This window comes from Anomaloglossus baeobatrachus, chromosome 1 (genome assembly GCF_048569485.1).
Source record: "Anomaloglossus baeobatrachus isolate aAnoBae1 chromosome 1, aAnoBae1.hap1, whole genome shotgun sequence".
In the NCBI taxonomy this organism is placed as follows: Eukaryota; Metazoa; Chordata; class Amphibia; order Anura; family Aromobatidae; genus Anomaloglossus; species Anomaloglossus baeobatrachus.
Window position 1 is genome coordinate 400,057,774 of NC_134353.1, and position 21,901 is coordinate 400,079,674.

The 21,901-nt window shown below is 48.3% G+C and overlaps 1 protein-coding gene across 2 annotated transcripts in view; it reads right to left on the reverse strand.

Moving 5' to 3' along the window:
* The window catches only part of LOC142293815 (disintegrin and metalloproteinase domain-containing protein 10-like), a 405,039-nt gene that overhangs the window by 317,237 nt on the left and 65,901 nt on the right, over positions 1-21,901 (reverse strand). For both annotated transcript variants that reach the window (XM_075337844.1, XM_075337843.1), the window contains exon 2: positions 21,483-21,633. In XM_075337844.1, the coding sequence (XP_075193959.1) occupies positions 21,483-21,633 (151 nt within the window). The remainder of the gene's footprint in view (positions 1-21,482; positions 21,634-21,901) is intronic.

Here is a 21,901-nt window from a genome sequence, read left to right on the forward strand (position 1 = left end):
CTCCTTATAGCGTGTGTCGAGAAGGGTGCACAACCAGTGATCATGGTTGCCCAAAATGCGTATAACTTAAGTGTACCTGGAAAGGTAGTGGGACATAAAGTCTGCAATATGTGCCAGACTTACAAGAGGCAAGACTTCCCTGTGCTCATCAGAGGGACAACTATACATCTCCTCCCCCTCCCTCGCTTCCTCCTCCTCTTCTTCAGGCCTTCTACGCTAAACTCAGGGGAAACAGCTGTTGGGGGTATTACCCTCTGTAGCACAGGCAACCATCTCCTGTTCCTTGTCCTCAGCCTCTTACTCCTCATTATCACCAAATGCCAGTACAGTGCAGTAAACATGACGTCTCTAGGTCTTATACAGACCCCATGACGCTATGCGGCCAACCTGTAACGCCTGCCTGGATCAACAGACTCAGGTGGGATGTAATGGACAGACTAGAGGGAAGCCACTCACCAAGCAGGACCCCCAGAACCCTGAAACCCTTTAACCCCTATACAGGGATTTGGAATTACACAGGACCCTGGAGATCACTACCTGTGGAAGGCAGCAGTCCGATGAGAATAGTCGTCAAACAACATCAAACCAGGAATAGCAGAACAGGGACAGAATCGGCAGACAAGCACGTAATCAGAAAACGTAGCAGAGGTTAAATCCGGATCGGGCAGCGAGGTACAAAAACAGCAGGCAAAAGGGTAGTCAGAAAACATGCATAAGTCAGCACACAGGAATCACAAACCAGAATAGGGCGGACCAGGAACCAGGAAATCAGAACTATCTCTGGCAGAGGTCAGCAGACAGGAGGGGAACTAAGAAGGGTGTGGTGTCTTCCCATTGGCTGTAGCTGAACGCTGGCAACTTCAGCTGGAAGACACACGCCACCCACAGTCAGCCAGTGGTACTGCAGATCCCAAGATAACCCAGTCCAGTGGATGATCGGAGCCTGCGCCCACCGGTGCCACTGGCATCGACTCCTCTCCCATCACCAGCACCATCCACGGCAGGAACACGGCGTTGTCGCGGGCGGCGGGGCGCTGCGCTCGCTAACACTCGGTCCGGCGCTGCTGCTGCTCGGTGGCTCAAGTGGTGGGCCGGATCCGGGGACTCGAGCGGCGCTCCTTGCCCGTGAGTGAAAAGGGGGTTGGTTTGTTTGGGGATTTAGTCCGTGACGCCACCCACGGGTTGTGGTGAAGATGGGCACCACCGCTGCTGGTGACGGGGATCTCGGGAGCGATGGCGGGGAGCAGCTGAGATGTTGATTTCCCCCTCCGTGGGTAGGGGTCGGTGGTCCCGGGGCACGGTGGTGTGAAGGGGAGGCAGGGTCGGTGAGGTACAGGGTTGCAGGGACAGCGCGGCGCGGTGCCGGATGGCACGGGTGTACTCACTCAGTAAGAGATGCACAAAGTCCTCGGTAAACCAAACGGCTGGATGGACGGGTCCCGCAGCCGGCTGCAGTGTCCCTTCCCGGACAGGTGATGGTGGCTGTCTTTCCCTGCACCTTGATATACTTGTTTGACTACGATGGATTCCCAACGGTAGTCCGCTCCCCGGTGGATGGATGCTGGAGGAGCCTGTTTGCCCGCAGGCGCTGGCCCTTGGGTCTCTAGCCTTAGGCGGTAGCTGTATACCCTCGCGGTGTGGGCGGTTGCCTTCTATCGGGTCTTTGGCTGTTAGGAAACCCCTGGGGTTTCGGTCACATTCGGATTTGCCTATTGTCGGCGGCTCCAAGCCTGGTCGGGGTCCGATGGCCCTGCCTGTGCGTGCTGGCTTCACTTTGCTCCCCGATCGGTACCGGCGGGCCAACGCCCGACCCCGGTCCTACGGTTCCGCGTTGCTCCACCACTTCTGCAGATGGCCACCACCGTCTGCCAACCTTGCTGTCAGTGCCTCAAACCCTCAAAGTGACCTCAAACCAAGACACTCCAGTGCTCGCTCCTCTCACTTCAACCTCCTGAACTCATCTGTCACTTTTCCCGCCTCCAGGACTGTGAACTCCTCGTTGGGTGGGACCAACCGCTTGGCTCCGCCCCACCTGGTGTGGACATCAGACCCTGGAGGGAGGCAACAAGGGTTTTGTGTTTGGCTGGTATTACTGTGTAATGGGGGGTGGGGGTGTGTGAGTGTTACCTGTGACGACCTGGCTAGGCCAGGGCGCCACAGCGTCACCTAGCGATCGGAGCAGAAGTCGCTGGAGCAGACTCCGGTGGCAACGTAACACAACCAATCACAGTAATGAAAGTAGCCAAGATGGCTATGGTATTACTATGATTGGCAGGCAATACCTGCATGATAATTGGCTGGTAAAAAGTCAGGAAAAGTCTGGGGTGGGGACTAGAGATGAGCGAACCGGTCCCGGTTCGGCTCGAGGCCGGTTCGCCGAACGGAGGTCCCGTTCGAGTTCGGCTCGTCGAACGTTCGACGAACCGAACTCGAACTGCATAGGAAACAATGGCAGGCAATCACAAACACAGAAAAACACCTAGAAAACACCCTCAAAGGTGTCCAAAAGGTGACAAACAACTCAAACACATGGGAAAGTGACAAGGACATATACTCATGCGAAAACAAAACAGCTGGACAAGGAAAAAGAGGAGGACACACAGATATAGGCATGGCACGCCCTTCTAAAGTCATGTAAAACACCGCAAGGTGACTCCAAGCGGAGTCTCCCTTTTTTCCAAAAATTGGGCCACACAGACACCCACCCCTTCAGTGGCGGCAGTTGTGCCCCAGTTGTACACTTCACAGCTACATTTGCATCAAGCACATTCAAAAATACGCCATTCTTATCCGTCCCCAGGATGACACCGGGGTAGGTAGCAAAGTCTTTCCTGATCCCAGCTCTGTTCATCTTGGCTTCTTTTAAAAACACAGCAAGCAAGGGTTACTCCAAGCGGAGTCTCCCTTTTTTCCAAAAATTGGGCCACACAGACACCCACCCCATCAGTGGCAGCACTTGGGCCCTAGTTGCAAACAGGATGCTTTGATTTGCATCAAACACATTCAAAAATACGCCATAATTAACCGTCCCCAGCATGACACCGGGGTAGGTAGATAAAGTCTTTGCTGACCCATGACTTGTTCATCTTGGCTTCTTTTAAAAACAATGTAAGCAAGGGTTACTCCAAGCGGAGTCTCCCTTTTTTCCAAAAATTGGGCCCCACACACACACACCCCTTCTGTGGCAGCAGTTGTGCCACAGTTGTACACTTCACAGCTACATTTGCATCAAGCACATTCAAAAATACGCCATTCTTATCCGTCCCCAGGATGACACCGGGGTAGGTAGCAAAGTCTTTCCTGATCCCAGCTCTGTTCATCTTGGCTTCTTTTAAAAACAATGTAAGCAAGGGTTACTCCAAGCGGAGTCTCCCTTTTTTCCAAAAATTGGGCCCCACACACACCCACCCCTTCAGTGGCAGCAGTTGTGCCCCAGTTGTACACTTCACAGCTACATTTGCATCAAGCACATTCAAAAATACGCCATTCTTATCCGTCCCCAGGATGACACCGGGGTAGGTAGCAAAGTCTTTCCTGATCCCAGCTCTGTTCATCTTGGCTTCTTTTAAAAACACAGCAAGCAAGGGTTACTCCAAGCGGAGTCTCCCTTTTTTCCAAAAATTGGGCCACACAGACACCCACCCCATCAGTGGCAGCACTTGGGCCCTAGTTGCAAACAGGATGTTTTGATTTGCATCAAGCACATTCAAAAATACGCCATAATTAACCGTCCCCAGCATGACACCGGGGTAGGTAGATAAAGTCTTTGCTGACCCATGACTTGTTCATCTTGGCTTCTTTTAAAAACAATGTAAGCAAGGGTTACTCCAAGCGGAGTCTCCCTTTTTTCCAAAAATTGGGCCCCACACACACCCACCCCTTCAGTGGCAGCAGTTGTGCCCCAGTTATACACTTCACAGCTACATTTGCATCAAGCACATTCAAAAATACGTCATTCTTATCCGTCCCCAGGATGACACCGGGCTAGGTAGCAAAGTCTTTCCTGATCCCAGCTCTGTTCATCTTGGCTTCTTTTAAAAACACAGCAAGCAAGGGTTACTCCAAGCGGAGTCTCCCTTTTTTCCAAAAATTGGGCCACACAGACACCCACCCCATCAGTGGCAGCACTTGGGCCCTAGTTGCAAACAGGATGTTTTGATTTGCATCAAGCACATTCAAAAATACGCCATAATTAACCGTCCCCAGCGTGACACCGGGGTAGGTAGATAAAGTCTTTGCTGACCCATGACTTGTTCATCTTGGCTTCTTTTAAAAACAATGTAAGCAAGGGTTACTCCAAGCGGAGTCTCCCTTTTTTCCAAAAATTGGGCCCCACACACACCCACCCCTTCAGTGGCAGCAGTTGTGCCCCAGTTGTACACTTCACAGCTACATTTGCATCAAGCACATTCAAAAATACGCCATTCTTATCCGTCCCCAGGATGACACCGGGGTAGGTAGCAAAGTCTTTCCTGATCCCAGCTCTGTTCATCTTGGCTTCTTTTAAAAACACAGCAAGCAAGGGTTACTCCAAGCGGAGTCTCCCTTTTTTCCAAAAATTGGGCCACACAGACACCCACCCCATCAGTGGCAGCACTTGGGCCCTAGTTGCAAACAGGATGTTTTGATTTGCATCAAGCACATTCAAAAATATGCCATAATTAACCGTCCCCAGCGTGACACTGGGGTAGGTAGATAAAGTCTTTGCTGACCCATGACTTGTTCATCTTGGCTTCTTTTAAAAACAATGAAAGTAAGGGTTACTCCAAGCGGAGTCTCCCTTTTTTTCCAAAAATTGTGCCCCACACACACCCACCCATTCAGTGGCAGCACTTGTGCCCTAGTTGTACACTTCACAGCTAGATTTGCATCAAGCACATTCCAAATCCACAAGCATTTACTCTCCCCAGGATGACACACGGGTTGTAAATTCCTTCTGGATCCATGACTTGTTTATTTTGATGAACGTCAGTCTGTCCACATTGTCACTGGACAGACGCGTGCGCTTATCTGTCAGCACACACCCAGCAGCACTGAAGACACGTTCAGAGACAACGCTGGCAGCTGGACACGACAAAATCTCCAAGGCGTAACTGGAGAGCTCTGGCCATTTTTCTAGGTTTGAAGCCCAAAAGGAGCAAGGCTCCAGTTGCACAGTCATGGCATCGATGTTCATTTGGAGATACTCCTGTATCATCCTCTCCAGCCGTTGACTATGTGTCAGACTTGTTGTCTCTGGTGGCCTTGCAAAGGAGGGTCTAAAAAAATTATGAAAAGATTCCATAAAATTGCTGTTACCAGCACCAGATACGGTCCTACTGGTACGGGTAGACTGTTGAAGATGACGAGACCGTCCCATGTTTGTCAAGTTACAACTGGGAGATTCCCTCCCTGCACCTGCACGGTTGTTTGGTGGAAAAGCCGAGCTAAGATCGAGTAACAGCTTCTGCTGATACTCCTGCATACGTGCGTCCCTTTCTATGGCTGGAATTATGTCACAAAATTTGGACTTGTACCGGGGATCTAATAGTGTGGCAATCCAGTAGTCATCATCACTTCTAATTTTGACAATACGACTGTCATGTTGGAGGTAGTGCAACAAAAAGGCACTCATGTGTCTTGCGCAGCCATGCGGACCAAGTCCACGCTGTGTTTGTGGCATAGAGGTGCTACCCGTTCTTTCTTCCTCTGAATTCTCCCCCCAACCTCTTTCAACTGAAATTTGACCAAGGTCTCCCTCATCCGCTGAGTCTTCCATGTCCATGGACAGTTCGTCCTCCATTTCTTCATGTTCTCCTGCACCTTGCTCAACATTTCGCCTGCTACTATGCGCCCTTGTCGATCCCTGTCCCCCATGGTCCCATGCCTGCTGCGTTGGTGATGATGAACGTCTGGACCTTGGTGATGTTGTTGTCCCTTGCGCATATGAATCCTCCTGTAGTTCCTCCCCTTCATGTTGTCCCACCCCCTGACTCCGAATAGTGTTTAGCGTGTGCTCCAGCATGTAAATGACTGGAATCGTCATGCTGATAATGGCATTGTCAGAGCTAAACATATTCGTCGCCATGTCGAAACTGTGCAGAAGGGTGCATAGGTCCTTGATCTGAGACCACTCCATCAGGGTGATCTGCCCCACCTCTGCATCTCGTTGGCCCAGGCTATACGTCATGACGTATTGCACCAGGGCTCTGCGGTGCTGCCACAGTCGCTGTAACATGTGGAGAGTTGAATTCCAGCGTGTCGCCACATCGCATTTCAGGCGATGAACCGGCAGGCCGAAAGACTTCTGGAGCGATGCAAGTCGCTCTGCTGCGGCGCTTGAACGGCGGAAGTGAGCAGACAGTTTTCGTGCCCTGTTCAGAAGGCCATCTAGGCCGGGATAGTGTGTTAAAAATTGCTGGACGACAAGGTTCAACACGTGAGCCATACAAGGTACGTGTGTCACTTTGCCCAGGCGAAGGGCCGCACCCAGGTTTGCAGCATTGTCGCACACGGCCTTACCAGGCTGCAGGTTGAGTGGAGACAACCATTTATTAAACTCGGACCGCAGAGCTGACCACAACTCCTCAGCTGTGTGACTCTTATTCCCAAGACATGTCAAGCTAAAGACCGCCTGATGCCGTTGCGCTCTGCTGCCAGCATAGTAATGAGGGGTGCGTGATTCCTTCTGCGCAGTGAGAACGCTGGTGGCCTGACCAGGCAGGCTTGGGGCGGAGGTGGAGGACCCAGATGAGGTGGAGGATGCAGAAGCAGTGGCGGAACTTGGACAGACAGAGGATTGACACACAAGTCGTGGGGACGGCAAGACTTGTGCAGCAGACCCTTCACCATCTATCACCATAGTTACCCAGTGCCCAGTCAGCGACATGTAACGTCCCTGTCCATGCTTACTGGTCCAAGTATCGGTGGTGAAATGCACCCGTTCACACACAGAGTTTCTCAAGGAGGCGGTGATGTTGTGTGCGACATGCTGGTGTAGCGCGGGCACACCTTTCTTAGAGAAGTAGTGGCGACTAGGCATCTGGTACTGGGGCACAGCGACAGACATAAGGTCTCTAAAATCCTGTGTGTCCACTAGGCGGAAACGCAGCATTTCGGTAGCCAACAGCTTACAGAGGGATAGAGTCAACCTCTTAGCTTTGTCATGGGTCGCAGGAAGTGGCCTTTTATTTGACCACATCTGAGGGACAGAGATCTGGCTGCTGTGTGTAGACGGTGTTGAGTAGGGTGTCCCTGGAAAAATGCAGCTTTGTGAGGAAAGTGCAGGCGGAGACATGATGTTGCCTTCATCCAACGTTGGTGCTATCGATGTCTGAGAGAGCTGTACACACTCACTTGTTTCCCCTTCCAAACCAACTGACGACCTACCAAGCAAACTGCCTGTTGCGGTTACAGTGGTGGAAGTTTTGCGTGGAAAAACAGGTGTGACAGCTGTCCCCACAGTCCTAGAAGATGAAGAGCGCGCGGATGCACTGGAAGGGGCAGGCGGTGGATGGTTCGCCCTGCTAGGCCGCATTGCAGCACAGTGAGCTTCCCACGGGGACCTATGATATTTATTCATGTGACGATTCATGGAAGAAGTTGTCAAACTGCTGAGGTTTTGACCTCTACTAAGAGAACCATGACAAAGTTTACAGATCACATAATTTGGGCGATCTTTTTCTATGTCAAAAAAGGACCAGGCTAGGCAAGGCTTAGAGGCCATGCGACCTGTTGATCCACCTCGAATAATGCTCATAGGCAGAGTGGTGGCTGAGGATGCAGTTGTAGACGTGCTACCAGTGCTCCGGCTCTGTCCAGGAAGGCGCAAGGTAACTTCGTCGTCGGTTGCATCCTCCTCCACCGCCTCTGTTGACCTCCTCGAGTGCCTGACTGGGGGTTGACAGTAGGTGGGATCTAGAACTTCATCATCAATTGTTGTGTTTGCACTCCCCTCCCCCTCAGACCGAGCCTCTTCTTGCCCTGACCGAATATTTAAGTTGTCATCCCAATCGGGTATCTGCGTCTCATCTTCATCAGTATGTTCCTCATTGTCTATAACCACAGGTGTTACAGTTTGTGACAAAGGGTCAACATTATGCTCAGAAACTTGGTCCTCACGGCCTGAATCAGACTCACAAAGGTTCTGGGCATCACTGCAGACCATTTCCTGTTCTGTACTCACTGTAGCTTGGGAGCAGACCTCTGATTCCCAGGCTATTGTGTGACTGAACAGCTCTGCAGACTCAGCCATCTCAGTTCCACCATACTGTGCAGGGCTGATGGAGACTTCAGAGCTGGGAGAAATCAAGTGTGATTGGGATGACAACTCAGAGGACTGGTGTTTTTTGGATGCGGTACTTGAAGTGGCTGAGAGGGCACTTGTTGGACCACTTGAGATCCATTCAAGCATTTTCCTTTTTTGCCCATCATCTACCTTTCTTCCTGTTGTTCGTGTCCGTAAAAAAGGGAGCACATCGGATTGTCCACGGTAAGTAGTAGACATCTTACTTTTGCTGGTAGATGGTCTATCTTCAGCAGATGATAATGGAGCTTTGCTACCTTCCCCACAGACAAAACCTTTTTTGCCTTTTCCACCACGCCTCTTCCCCTTTCCACCAGCATCTGTCATTTTGCCACTCATGTTGATTGCGACAAGATTGTGGACTGAAAATGTGGTAGTAAAAATTGAGAGGTGGTGAAGATTGCAGTGGTGGTCTAGCTTTATTAACAGCAGAATAATAAAGAATAAATATCCCTGACAATGCAACTACGGCCCTTAAACTGGCAGCAAAAATTGCTAGTATAATGGCTTAGTTATAATGAGTTGGAGTGTGCAATGCAGGCAGACGCGCTCTGCAAATGTCTTTGCACTAGTGGGACTATAGCAAAGTCCAATAGCCACAGATAGGATGCCACTAGGTACACTGAGTGTTTGCTAGTATAATGGCTTAGTTATAATGAGTTGGAGTGTGCAATGCAGGCAGACGTGCTCTGCAAATGTCTTTGCACTAGTGGGACTATAGCAAAGTCCAATAGCCACGTATAGGATGCCACTAGGTACACTGAGTGTTTGCTAGTATAATGGCTTAGTTATGAGTTGGAGTGTGCAATGCAGGCAGATGCGCTCTGCAAATGTCTTTGCACTAGTGTGACTATAGCAAAGTCCAATAGCCACGTATAGGATGCCACTAGGTACACTGAGTGTTTGCTAGTATAATGGCTTAGTTATAATGAGTTGGAGTGTGCAATGCAGGCAGACGCGCTCTGCAAATGTCTTTGCACTAGTGGGACTATAGCAAAGTCCAATAGCCACAGATAGGATGCCACTAGGTACACTGAGTGTTTGCTAGTATAATGGCTTAGTTATAATGAGCTGGAGTGTGCAATGCAGGCAGACGGGCTCTGCAAATGCCTTTGCACTAGTGGGACTATAGCAAAGTCCAATAGCCACGTATAGGATGCCACTAGGTACACTGAGTGTTTGCTAGTATAATGGCTTAGTTATAATGAGTTGGAGTGTGCAATGCAGGCAGACGCGCTCTGCAAATGTCTTTGCACTAGTGGGACTATAGCAAAGTCCAATAGCCACGTATAGGATGCCACTAGGTACACTGAGTGTTTGCTAGTATAATGGCTTAGTTATAATGAGTTGGAGTGTGCAATGCAGGCAGACGCGCTCTGCAAATGTCTTTGCACTAGTGGGACTATAGCAAAGTCCAATAGCCACGTTTAGGATGCCACTAGGTACACTGAGTGTTTGCTAGTATAATGGCTTAGTTATGAGTTGGAGTGTGCAATGCAGGCAGATGCGCTCTGCAAATGTCTTTGCACTAGTGGGATTATAGCAAAGTCCAATAGCCACGTATAGGATGCCACTAGGTACACTGAGTGTTTGCTAGTATAATGGCTTAGTTATAATGAGTTGGAGTGTGCAATGCAGGCAGACGCGCTCTGCAAATGTCTTTGCACTAGTGGGACTATAGCAAAGTCCAATAGCCACAGATAGGATGCCACTAGGTACACTGAGTGTTTGCTAGTATAATGGCTTAGTTATAATGAGTTGGAGTGTGCAATGCAGGCAGACGCGCTCTGCAAATGTCTTTGCACTAGTGGGACTATAGCAAAGTCCAATAGCCACGTATAGGATGCCACTAAGTACACTGAATGTTTGCTAGTATAATGGCTTAGTTACAATGAGTTGTAGTGTGCAATGCAGGCAGATGCGCTCTGCAAATGTCTTTGCACTAGTGGGACTATAGCAAAGTCCAATAGCCACGTTTAGGATGCCACTAGGTACACTGAGTGTTTGCTAGTATAATGGCTTAGTTATAATGAGTTGGAGTGTGCAATGCAGGCAGAGGTGCTCTGCAAATGTCTTTGCACTAGTGTGACTATAGCAAAGTCCAATAGCCACGTTTAGGATGCCACTAGGTACACTGAGTGTTTGCTAGTATAATGGCTTAGTTATAATGAGTTGGAGTGTGCAATGCAGGCAGACGTGCTCTGCAAATGTCTTTGCACTAGTGGGACTATAGCAAAGTCCAATAGCCACAGATAGGATGCCACTAGGTTCACTGAGTGTTTGCTAGTATAATGGCTTAGTTATAATGAGTTGGAGTGTGCAGAGGACACGAGGGTACAGTGGCAGGATTGTGGTGCTCTGGGTAGAGGAATGGAAGCCTGCCTTTCTATCCCTCCTAATAGGGAAATGCAGGGAGGAAATCCCTGACCTTGGCTACACAGACGCTGTTGCTGTTTTCAGGACCTGTCACCTTAACTCTGACCCTGCCGGTTTGAGCCCTTAAAAGGACTGCTAGAAAGTGCTATCCCTATGCTGTCCAGCGCTGTGTATGGAGCGCATACAGCTGTATCGGCGATAGGACTCAGGAGGACGGAGCTGCGACAGTGATGTCTGACACCAAAGACGCAGAAGAGATAATGGCGTCCTGGAGGAAAATGTCCGTTTTTATAATGCAGGGACATGTGACATGGACATCCTATCACACATGCCGTTGCTTCTCTGGCTAAAAGTCCACTTAGCTGTGTGTGTGTCTGGGATTGGCTGACATGCTGGCCCGCCCCACAAGATGCGCGCGCTTAGGGAAGGAAGACAAGAAAAAAAAAAAAAAAATGGCGATCGCCATTATACAAACAGCAGTGATCTGAATGCGCTGTTCCCGCACAGTATACACTGAAATGCCATAATAGTGTGATTCACAGACTGACTTACACTATTACAGCAGAAACCAAGCTAGGATTTAGCTGTTTTTTTGCTGCTAGAACCGTTCTCGAACGTTTCTAGAACTATCGAGCTTTTGCAAAAAAGCTCGAGTTCTAGTTCGATCTAGAACATGCCCCAAAATCACTCGAGCCTAGAACTGGAGAACCTCGAACCACGAACCGCGCTCAACTCTAGTGGGGACTCGACCATTGCGTCTGAGCACCAAATTGCTCAATCGAGTACCGAACACATTGAGCACCTTAATGCTCGATCGAGTACCGAGCACATTCGCCCATTACTACCAATAATATAGAAAATATTTTTTCCCCTAGCTTATTTAGTAGCGATTATATTAACAGTACTTGGCTTAGCGTCCAAGGGTTATACAAGTGCTGTGGTAACAAATGCATTCTCATTTTGTTAGTAACACATATAAAATATATCCTATAATATCATATACTGTATAAATTGCAATACCATCCATGTAGTTTATAAGGCTAATGGCACGCTATGTCAAAAATATTAAATAAGCTACACCATTCCATCAAGGAAAAAAAAAAAACCTCTTCAAAGGTGATCAGTATCGAACAGGTTAAAGGAATTCTGTTGCAGGTTTTTGCCATGTAATCTAAAGACAAAATGCTTCGAGGGTTAACAAAGAGATATCATTGCTGCATCTATTTTCTGACTATGTGCAATAGTTGAGCTGGAATTTATGCTTTAGCTTCAGATTATCATTGCCGAATGAGATCAGCTAGAGGTCAGCTAGTCCAAAAAGCCCCTGTTTTGATTATCAGCTCAATGTCTATAGACATTGTACATAGAGACCCTGATGTGGGCGGGGCACCTTACTCAGTTCTGCTGCATTGCTGAATCTGAAAACTCTGGTTGTGTCACAACCGCTGCACCTACTAAACTAAGTGATACATCATTGGTTTCAGATTGTCTTTGCCTACATCATGCTGCTCTGAGATGAGGTAGGAAAAACCTGCTAACAGATTCCATTTAACAAACCCAGAAGTGGGAATGATTGAAGCAAAATGCTATTCATTTGAGAGGCATATTAAATCCTTCAATTAAATGCACATTTCCCTGCTGTCACGCAACACATGTGGCGAGCACGTTCACACCAACCGAGGTCTGACGCACAATGAAAAACACACCTAAATCCATCACAGACAAGGGGTGAACACCAGGGACACAATAACAACGGTGGGCCCTGGGACTAGTAAGAGGGTAGGTACCTCCTAACCTCACCTGTGAAGCTGTCCCTACTCTCCTAGCCAGTCCCTATACAGTCTTTGCAACTGACACCGAGCAGCACCCTGGGTCCATACAAAAACTCTATAGATGCCCTAACTAGTAAGAGGTGGAAGAGGTAAACTAGAGCCACCACTGCACTAAAGAGACAAGTGGGTAGGAGAAACAAACGGGATAAATAATCATAATGGAGAGGATACAGCTTCAGGAGAATCCAGAACAGCTCCTTCCACCAAGGCTTTTCATACAAATGGCTTTGTATAGTCAGCAAAAATTGCTGGCCATTTAAACCCAAGAGGGTGTGTCTACAAAGCAGGTGCAGCTGACCTAAACTGCAGCAAACAGAAAAACTGACATTAACTACTTCAGTGCCAAAGGAAATAAAACAACATTTAAGGGGCTTCAGTCCTCAAACTGCCATTAGCCTACAAAAACAGGGAGATGACCATGACACCTGCAGGTTTTAATTATTGTACTGATTTCATGTGCTTATTCTAAGGTGTATTATTTATTTCTTCATAACTGACTTTCATGTGTAATTTTATATATATATATATATATGTACTGTGTATATATATATATATATATATATATATATATATATATATATATATAACTAGCTGTAGTACCTGGGCATTGCCTAGGATAGTAACTGTCTCTCTGTCTCTCTCCCAGTCTCTGTCTGTGTGTCGCTGTCTGTCTCTCTCTCTGTGTCTTTCTTTGTCTGTCTGTGTCTATCTCTCTGTCTGTATTTGTATCAGTATGTCTGTCTCCATCTCTATGTCTGTCTGTTTCTCTCTGTGTCTGTCTCTATGTGTGTGTCTGTCTGCCTGTCACTTTGCCCGTCTGTCTCTTTCCCCGTCTGTCTTAGTCTGTCTCTTTCCCCATCTGTCTCTTTCCAGGTCTGTCTCTTTCCCCATCTGTCTCTTTCCAGGTCTGTCTCTTTCCCCGTCTGTCTCTTTCCCCGTCTGTCTCTTTCCCCGTCTGTCTCTTTCCCCGTCTGTCTCTTTCCCCATATGTCTTTTTGCCCGTCTGTCTCTTTCCCTGTCTGTCTCTTTCCCCATCTGTCTCTTTCCCCGTCTGTCTCTTTCACCATCTGTCTCTTTCCCCATCTGTGTTTTTGCCCGTCTGTCTTTTTGCCCGTCTGTCTCTTTCCAGGTCTTTTTCTCTTTACCCGTCTGTCTCTTTCCAGAGCTGTCTCTTTGCCGGGCTGTCGCTTTGCCCGGCTGTCGCTTTGCCCGGCTGTCTCTTTCCAGGCCTGTCTCTCTCTTTCTGTGTCTGTCTCTGTGTGTGTCAGTCTCTCTCTTTGCCCGTCTGTCTCTTTCCCTGTCTGTCTCTTTCCCCGTCTGTCTCTTTCCCCATCTGTCTCTTTCCCCATCTGTCTCTTTCCAGGTCTGTCTCTTTCCAGGTCTGTCTCTTTCTAGGTCTGTCTCTTTGCCCGTCTGTCTCTTTGGCCATCTGTCTCTTTGCCCGTCTGTCTCTTTCCCCGTCTGTCTCTTTTCCCATCTGTCTCTTTGCCCGTCTGTCTCTTTGCCGGGCTGTTTCTTTGCCGGGCTGTTTCTTTGCCGGGCTGTCTCTTTGCCAGGCTGTCTCTTTCCAGGACTGTCTCTTTCCAGGGCTGACTATTTCCCCGTCTTTCTCTTTCCAGGTCTGTCTCTTTGCCTGTCTGTCTCTTTGCCTGTCTGTCTCTTTGCCCGTCTGTCTCTTTCCAGGTCTGTCACTTTCCAGGTCTGTCTCTTTGCCCGTCTGTCTCTTTCCAGGTCTATATCTTTCCCGGTCTGTCTCTTTGGGCGTCTGTCTCTTTGGGCGTCTGTCTCTTTGGGCGTCTGTCTCTTTGCCGGGCTGTCTCTTTGCCGGGCTGTCTCTTTCCAGGGCTGTCTCTTTCTCCGGCTGTCTCTTTCCCCGGCTGTCTCTTTCCCAATCTGTCTCTATGTGTCTGTCTGTCTTTTTCTGTCTCTCTCTATCCGTCTATCCTATTTTATTCTAACATTTTATTTTGTTCCTATAGCAACCACTGACAGTTGCTATTTATAGCCTGCAGCTTCCAGCTCCATTCAGTTTAATGGCTGCATGATTTTTGTAGAGTAACTGGAAAGCACGGGGTTAAATTTTCCCGCTCAAACATAGTCTATGACGTTCCCTGAGTCACATGGAGTGTCTGTGCAAAATTTCGTGATTGTAAATGCGACGGAGCGGATTCCTTTAGCGGACATACACACACACATACACACACACATACACTGAGCTTTATATATTAGACTAGCTGTAGTACCCGGTGTTGCCCGGGATAGTAACTGTCTCTCTTTCTCTCTCCCAGTCTCTATCTGTGTGTCGCTGTCTGTCTCTTTCCTTGTCTGTCTGTTTCTATCTCTCTGTATTTGCATCAGTCTATCTGTCTCAATCTCTGTATCTGTCTGTCTCTCTCTCTCTGTCTCTTTTTCCATCTGTCTTTTTGCCTGGCTGTCTCTTTACCCAGCTGTCTCTTTGCCCGGCTGTCTGTTTCTAGGTTAGTCTCTTTCCCCATCTGTCTCTTTCCCTGTCTGTCTCTTTCCCCGTCTGTCTCTTTCCCCGTCTGTCTCTTTCCCCGTCTGTCTCTTTGCCCATCTGTCTCTTTGCCCGTCTGTCTCTTTGCCGGGCTGTTTCTTTGCCGGGCTGTTTCTTTGCCGGGCTGTCTCTTTGCCGGGCTGTCTAATTCCCGCTCTGTCTCTTTCCCGCTCTGTCTCTTTCCCAGTCTATCTCTTTCCAGGTCTGTCTCTTTGCCTGTCTGTCTCTTTGCCCGTCTGTTTCTTTCCAGGTCTGTCTCTTTGCCCGTCTGTCTCTTTACAGGTCTATCTCTTTCCTGGTCTGTCTCTTTGGGCGTCTGTCTCTTTGGGCGTCTGTCTCTTTGCCGGGCTGTCTCTTTCCAGGGCTGTCTCTTTCCAGGGCTGTCTCTTTATCTGGCTGTCTCTTTCTCCAGCTGTCTCTTTCCCCGGCTGTCTCTTTCCTAGTCTGTCTCTCTGTGTCTGTCTGTCTTTTTCTGTCTCTCTCTATCCATCTATCCTATTTTAGCCTGCAGCTCCCTGCTCCATTCAGGTTAATGGCTGCATGATTTTTGTAGAGTAACTGGAAAGCACGGGGTTAAATTTTCCCGCTCAAACATAGTCTATGACGTTCCCTGAGTCACATGGAGTGTCTGTGCAAAATTTCGTGATTGTAAATGCGACGGTGCGGATTCCTTTAGCGGACATAAACACATACACACACACACACACACACACACACACACACACACACACACACATACACACACATACACACACATACACTGAGCTTTATATATTAGATTGTATATTTGCCAAAATGTATTGTTCTCCTTTGTAAGCTTTTGCCGTTAATATTATATCTTGAGGTCGGATCCCTACAATTCAATTTCCAGAGATGTGAATAAGTATATATTCATTAGAGACAGTTATGCAGTATAAGTATGAATAAGGATTAGCTATGAATCTCTAAAATGCGTGACTTCATATGTGATTTCCTAATGTTTTAATTAATCTTTGTCCCACTCCCCACCAGGGAATGAGGTGGATAGTGGATCCACTGGACCACAAGGGGACCCCAGCCCTACCCATTTAGTGGGAGGGGCTTGACTAAGTGCCCACCGTGAGGTGGACATCAGGTGTTACTCCCAGAGCAGGGACCAGGACTGTGGCAGCTGACCCCCAGGGCTTGGGCGGGCACTGGAGAAGACAGGACTGAGTCTCAAGTGTCAACAGGGACCATGTGGGTATCAGAGGCAGATGGCATGGCCAGGGCAGGCAGGCACAGTCTCTGGTGCGGCAAGAGCCACCAGGGTAGCTGAGGCAGGATGCACAGCCAGGACAGACAGGCACAGTCTGTAACACCACTAGGGTAGGATGGCCAGGCAAAGTCACTAACACACTAACAAGGCAGATGGCACCGCCAGGGCAGGATGGGAAGACAGAGTCTATAGTACCAATAGGTCTGGCAGAGTCCAGATATAGGCAGGACGGGACTGGAACCAGGTTCCAACAGGCAAGATGGGCTACTAGCCAGGTACGGGCAGGGATAGGACTGGAACCAGGCACCAAACAGGGTGGAACGGGCTGGAACCAGGTACAGGAAAGGACAAGCTGGACCCAGGTGCAAACAGTCAGGATGGGCTGGGAACCAGGCATGAGCAGGAACAGGACACAACAGGATGGGAACAGATGGGACAGGCAAGAACCGGACGGAACGGGACAGGTAACTTGACAACTGTCTAGACAAAACAAACTGGCTAAACTAATGGTGTTGAACAGGCAACTCCCCTAGTAGGAGATATCCCTAAATACCCAGTGCCTCTCAGCGATAGGCTGAGAGACACTTCCTGGGAGTGGCACCCTGGCCCTTTAAGATAGGGGCAGCGGCGCATGCACACGTGCCGCCCCTGTGTCAGCAGCCGGGCTGCTCAGATCCGGATCCGTGGTGGCTCGAGGGGCATCCGGACCCGGGGGTCATGCGGCCACTCAAATGAAGGTGGGGTATATACAGGGGATTATGTTTAGAGTTTTTGACGCCACCCATGGTGTGTGGTAATGTGGAGTACCACCGCTGCAGTTGGGAGTACCCGGGGGCGATGCAGTGGGGCAGCCGGATGTTAGAACCCTCCACGGGTAGATGAGATACCCCAGGACTCTGTGATGGTGTTGGGGGAGTACCGTGGGGAGTGAAGGGGGTCACTTTCATACTCATTCACTCCATAAAGCCGACATCTGGATAAACCAAAGTTCTGGACACCGCTGCCGCGGAGGGGAGCTAGTTTGGGTCCCGTCCCCGATGGTGCTGCCTGGTGATCTGGGACCTTCCTCCTGGCACTTAGTTCACTTCTTTCTTGGTCCCAGTAGCATAAAACTAGTCTGGTCCCGCTCCCCAGTTTAGCTAACTGTGGGAGCTTGCTCTCAGGGTTCACGCTTGGGATTTTCTGGACCGTTTTTGTGTAAAGCCCTATCCCCCTCGTTGGCTAGTACCCTGATTTTGGAGCGGGTAGAGAGCGGATCTTGAAGGCTCTGTTCTCGTTGGGTAAATTGTCAGGTTGCCTGGAGCTACTCCCTGACCTAGGGTCCACGTACCCCGTCGTGCCCTGGTCCCAGCCCGGTGATGGTACAAGGCCGCCGGCTGTCCTCCTCGACAGTTCTATGCGCCTTGTCATGATCCCCTGCGACCGGGATCCAGCTCCTACTAGGCCCAGACCACCGTCTGCTACCTAGTTGCTTCAAAGGAGCCCGGCTCCTGACCTCCTCTCTCCTTCACTTCTTACACTTTACCCTTCAACTGACTGACTTCTGACACTCCTGACTTCCCCTTAACCAACCCCCCAAGAGGTCGACCCTATTCCACTCAGGCCGTCCACTGGTGTGTCTGGTAGGTGTGGTGCAGAGTGTACCTAGGATTTTAATTGGCTGATGTAGGCAACACCATGTAGTTGGGTACCCATAACCAAGGAGAAGGTGGATATTGCACAGAAGGGCAGATTGCATAATAACCTGTGATGACCTGATAGTCCAGGGCGTCACATACACGCGTTAGGAGCGCTCCCGGAGGTCCTGTGACATGCACACAAACTCTGAGAGGTGGGCAGTAGAGGAACCCAAGTGGAGGAGAGAGCAGGGATGTCAGACAGTGAGGGCCACGGCAGTGAGTCAATGCCTGCGAGAAGGGAGAGGCAGGGACGCAGCGTTACAATCTTGTTTTCTACTGAAGTAAGGTTTGCAATAAATTATATTTTTATTTTTCAGTGGTGCTGAAATATAACCAGGGTCGGACTGGCCCACCGAAGTAGCGGGGAATCCTCCGGTAGGCCCCGGGCCCTCAGTGGGCCCCCATGCCTTATATAGTGCGGGCAGCTGTACAGGGCCGCGAGGCCGCCTGTTTCTCAGGGCCGCCAATTATTGGTGGGCAGACTAAGCAGCTCATCCAGGGCCCCCATGCTCTGAGGGGCCCCCAGCCTTTCAATCATAAACTTCAGTGATCGTACAAGTTCTGTGCGTTCACTGACGTTTCCGCAGTTGCAGGACCTTTAGTGGCATCAATTTTCATGTGACTCAACAAAGGTCCTAGCGGTGCACTGCGGGAGTCCCCAGGCCTGCACCAATGAGGTGTGCAGGACTTAGAGACTGCGCTGGTATTCAAATGTATGCTCGTCTTTCAGGCTCATATACATTTTTACAGTGCGGCCGGTGACAGGAGGCAGAACAGCGCTGCTCAGCCACTCACCGCGACGGGACGTCATCACCGGGGCCGAGGCAGCAGAAGAGGAGGACGCGACAGGTCCGAGACTGAAGAGCTCCACTGGCCCACACCGACATGCTGTCATCACCGGGGCCGAGGCTGCTGAAGAGGAGGATGCGCAGGCACAGGTAAGCGCGCCAGAGGAGCCGAAGAGGACGTACAATAATTTTACATGACAGGCTGTTGTGGGGGAGGAGCAGTGTTATTTTACAAGGGGCATTAAGAAGCGGTGGGGGACTTTATGGAGCACATTATGGGTCAGTGGGGGACATAATAGGGCAGTGAGGGACATTATAGGGCTGTGGGGGACATTATAAGGCAGTGTGGGGACATTATAGGGCAGTGGGGAACATAATAGGCAGTGGGGACATTATAAGGCAATGGGGGACATTATAGGGCAGTGGGGACATTATAAGGCAGTGGGGACATTATAAGGCAGTGGGGGACATTATAAGGCAGTGGGGGACATTATGAAGCAAATTGGGGCATTATAGGTTAGTGGGGGATGTTATGAAAGAAATTGGGACATTATAGGGCAATGGGGGACATTATGAGGCATCAAGGATTTTGGAAGGCAGTATAGTATAATGAGGAGTGGGGGAAATTTATACAGGGATTTAGTATGGGGGAGATATTATAGAAAGGGCAAATTTTTGGGGGACATTTTGGAAAGGGGCACTTTGTGGGGCTCTTTGGGAGAGGAGCAGTGTGTGGGGGATATTTTGTGCAGGAAGCAATTAACAACCCATTCTTATTCCACTTGTTTCCCCAGATATTGTTAAATAAAAGGGGCCAGGATGAGGGACATAATTACTTTATGGGGCCAGAATGAGGGACATACATTATTAGTTTATGGTGGCAAGTGCAGATAATTACTGTATTGGCAAATTGGGGGACATTATTACTGATGAAATCTAAGCTAACTTTGAGGATACTGTCTCCAATGGGGGAACAAGAATCTGACATAGTGTAGAAATTCGTAAAATAGTGAGGAATGTGCTCTGGGAGTCATCGGCTATAGGTAACTGTTATTTTCTGCAGAGTCGCGTCATGGTAGGAAGAAGTGATGGCGGTCAGCGCCGGATGAAGAGAAAAAGCGAAGATGAATAAAGTCAGCTAGAGACGTCACTGGGAATTCAGGGTATTAAATGAACACACACACTATACTGTTCACTGTATACAGAGCTCCTATATATAATGACACTGGTGATCACTGTATTGCCTATACACTATATACAGAGCTCCTGTGCATTATGGCATTAATGATATTAGTGTTATTAGCATTGTAGTTTTTATTCGTGATCATTATTGTATTATTCGGTCACTTCGCGGTTTGGTCACGGTGTGACAGTATTTCCCCCTTGTATGTGGCTGTATTTGGTCACTGTTTGGTGGTACTAGGTGGTCTGGCCATGGCGTGGCGGTATTTCTCCCTTGTATGTGGTTGTATTCAGTCACTATGTGGTGGTAATATGTTGTCAGGTCACGGTGTGACAGTATTTCCCCCTTGTATGTGACTGTATTTTATCACTGTTTGGTGGTAATATGTGGTCTGGTCACGGTGTGGTGGTATTTCTCCCTTGTATGTGGTATTATTGGTTTTAGTATAGTGAATTGTGTTGTGTATGGAGGTCACTTTTTCTCTCTATAAGAGGTAGATTATTTCCAATAGAAATTAAATACTTAAACATTTAACCCCTCCCTGTCCTGTGACTATTACAATGCAGTAAATATGCACTTACAGAGGTTCTCCAGTGAAAACAGGTAATCACCTTTACTAAGGCCACATGCACACACTGAGTATTCAGTGAGTTTTTTACCTCAGTATTTGAAGCCAAAACAAGGAGTGGTAAAATCAGAGGAAAAGTGTAATAGAAAATCGAGCACCACTTCTGTATTTTTCACCCACTGCTGGTTTTGGCTACAAATAGTGATGTAAGATAGTGACCAAATACTGAAAGTGTGAACGTGGCCTAAGGATAATTGATAACATATTCATCAGTGGGGTCTGATTGCTGGGACCTTCACCGATCGTGGAACTTTTATCCCTGATTACACTGGAGCTAGTGTCCGATTCGACCCCTGATCCATTCATTCCCCCAGTGTCTGCGAGCGCTGTGCTTGTTTTTGTCTGGCTGCTCAACAGAGGATGAATGGAGCTGCAGTCACACATCCCACATGCCGGGTTTCCACTGGTCTGGTTCCACCGATCAATAAATAATTACCTACCAAACCTGTGGATCGGTGATAACTTGTTTTCACCAAAGACCCCACTGCAAACTACTGTGATTCTATATCCCAGTTATGGTGCACAATATAGATGTGCAGGAGCCGCCTGTGTATATAGTCAAAGCAACACAATAATGGGGATAATGCTAATGGGTGTTTATGTTTAGCTGTAGGGTGGGCCCCTGGAGTCAATTCCTCTGGTGGGCCCCAGACAGCCCAGTCCGACCCTGATTATAACCCTGAAAATGTAAAAGTACTCTCAGTTGAAACTGTGTTCTACAAGTATCAAACATTACGTATTAAAAGTTGTTATTATTATGATATTGGGGACATCAACTTTTGTGATTTTTTTTCTCTAAAAACAAAGTATTATGGCTAAATCTAATTTTTTTCAATGGTGTTTTGCTAAAAAAAAAATGGCGCTATTTGGCTTTTACAGGTTCTCAGTTTTCCTTCAAATTTTACTTCAATGTGATTCTGTGGTTATAAATCAACAGGTTAGAAAAAGGCATATTTTTACCTATTGTATCCAAATATCTGCAGCTGTATTGGGATTAGTTGCTGATTTGTGTCTCTCTTTAATCTCAGATGATCTTTAAAAAGTTCATCCCTATTATAGGATATTGTCTCATAGTATTTGAGAAATGGCCTGATTATGTCTCCATTATTTCCTATAAAACAAAATAATGATGATAATAATAATAATAATCAGATATGACATGTACAAACTATATATGCATTATTCAACAACTACATAATGCATTATTCAACAATTCAAATAAGGGGAATGAGGTCCCTGCTCACAAGCTTACAATTTATGAGGAGAGAAAAAAATTGTGTATGGTCCAGCCATTATTATAATAAATAATTAAGGGTATTCAAGTAAAGCTGCATGAACCAGTCCTCAGCCAATATCTCTGTACATACAAAGTGCTATTG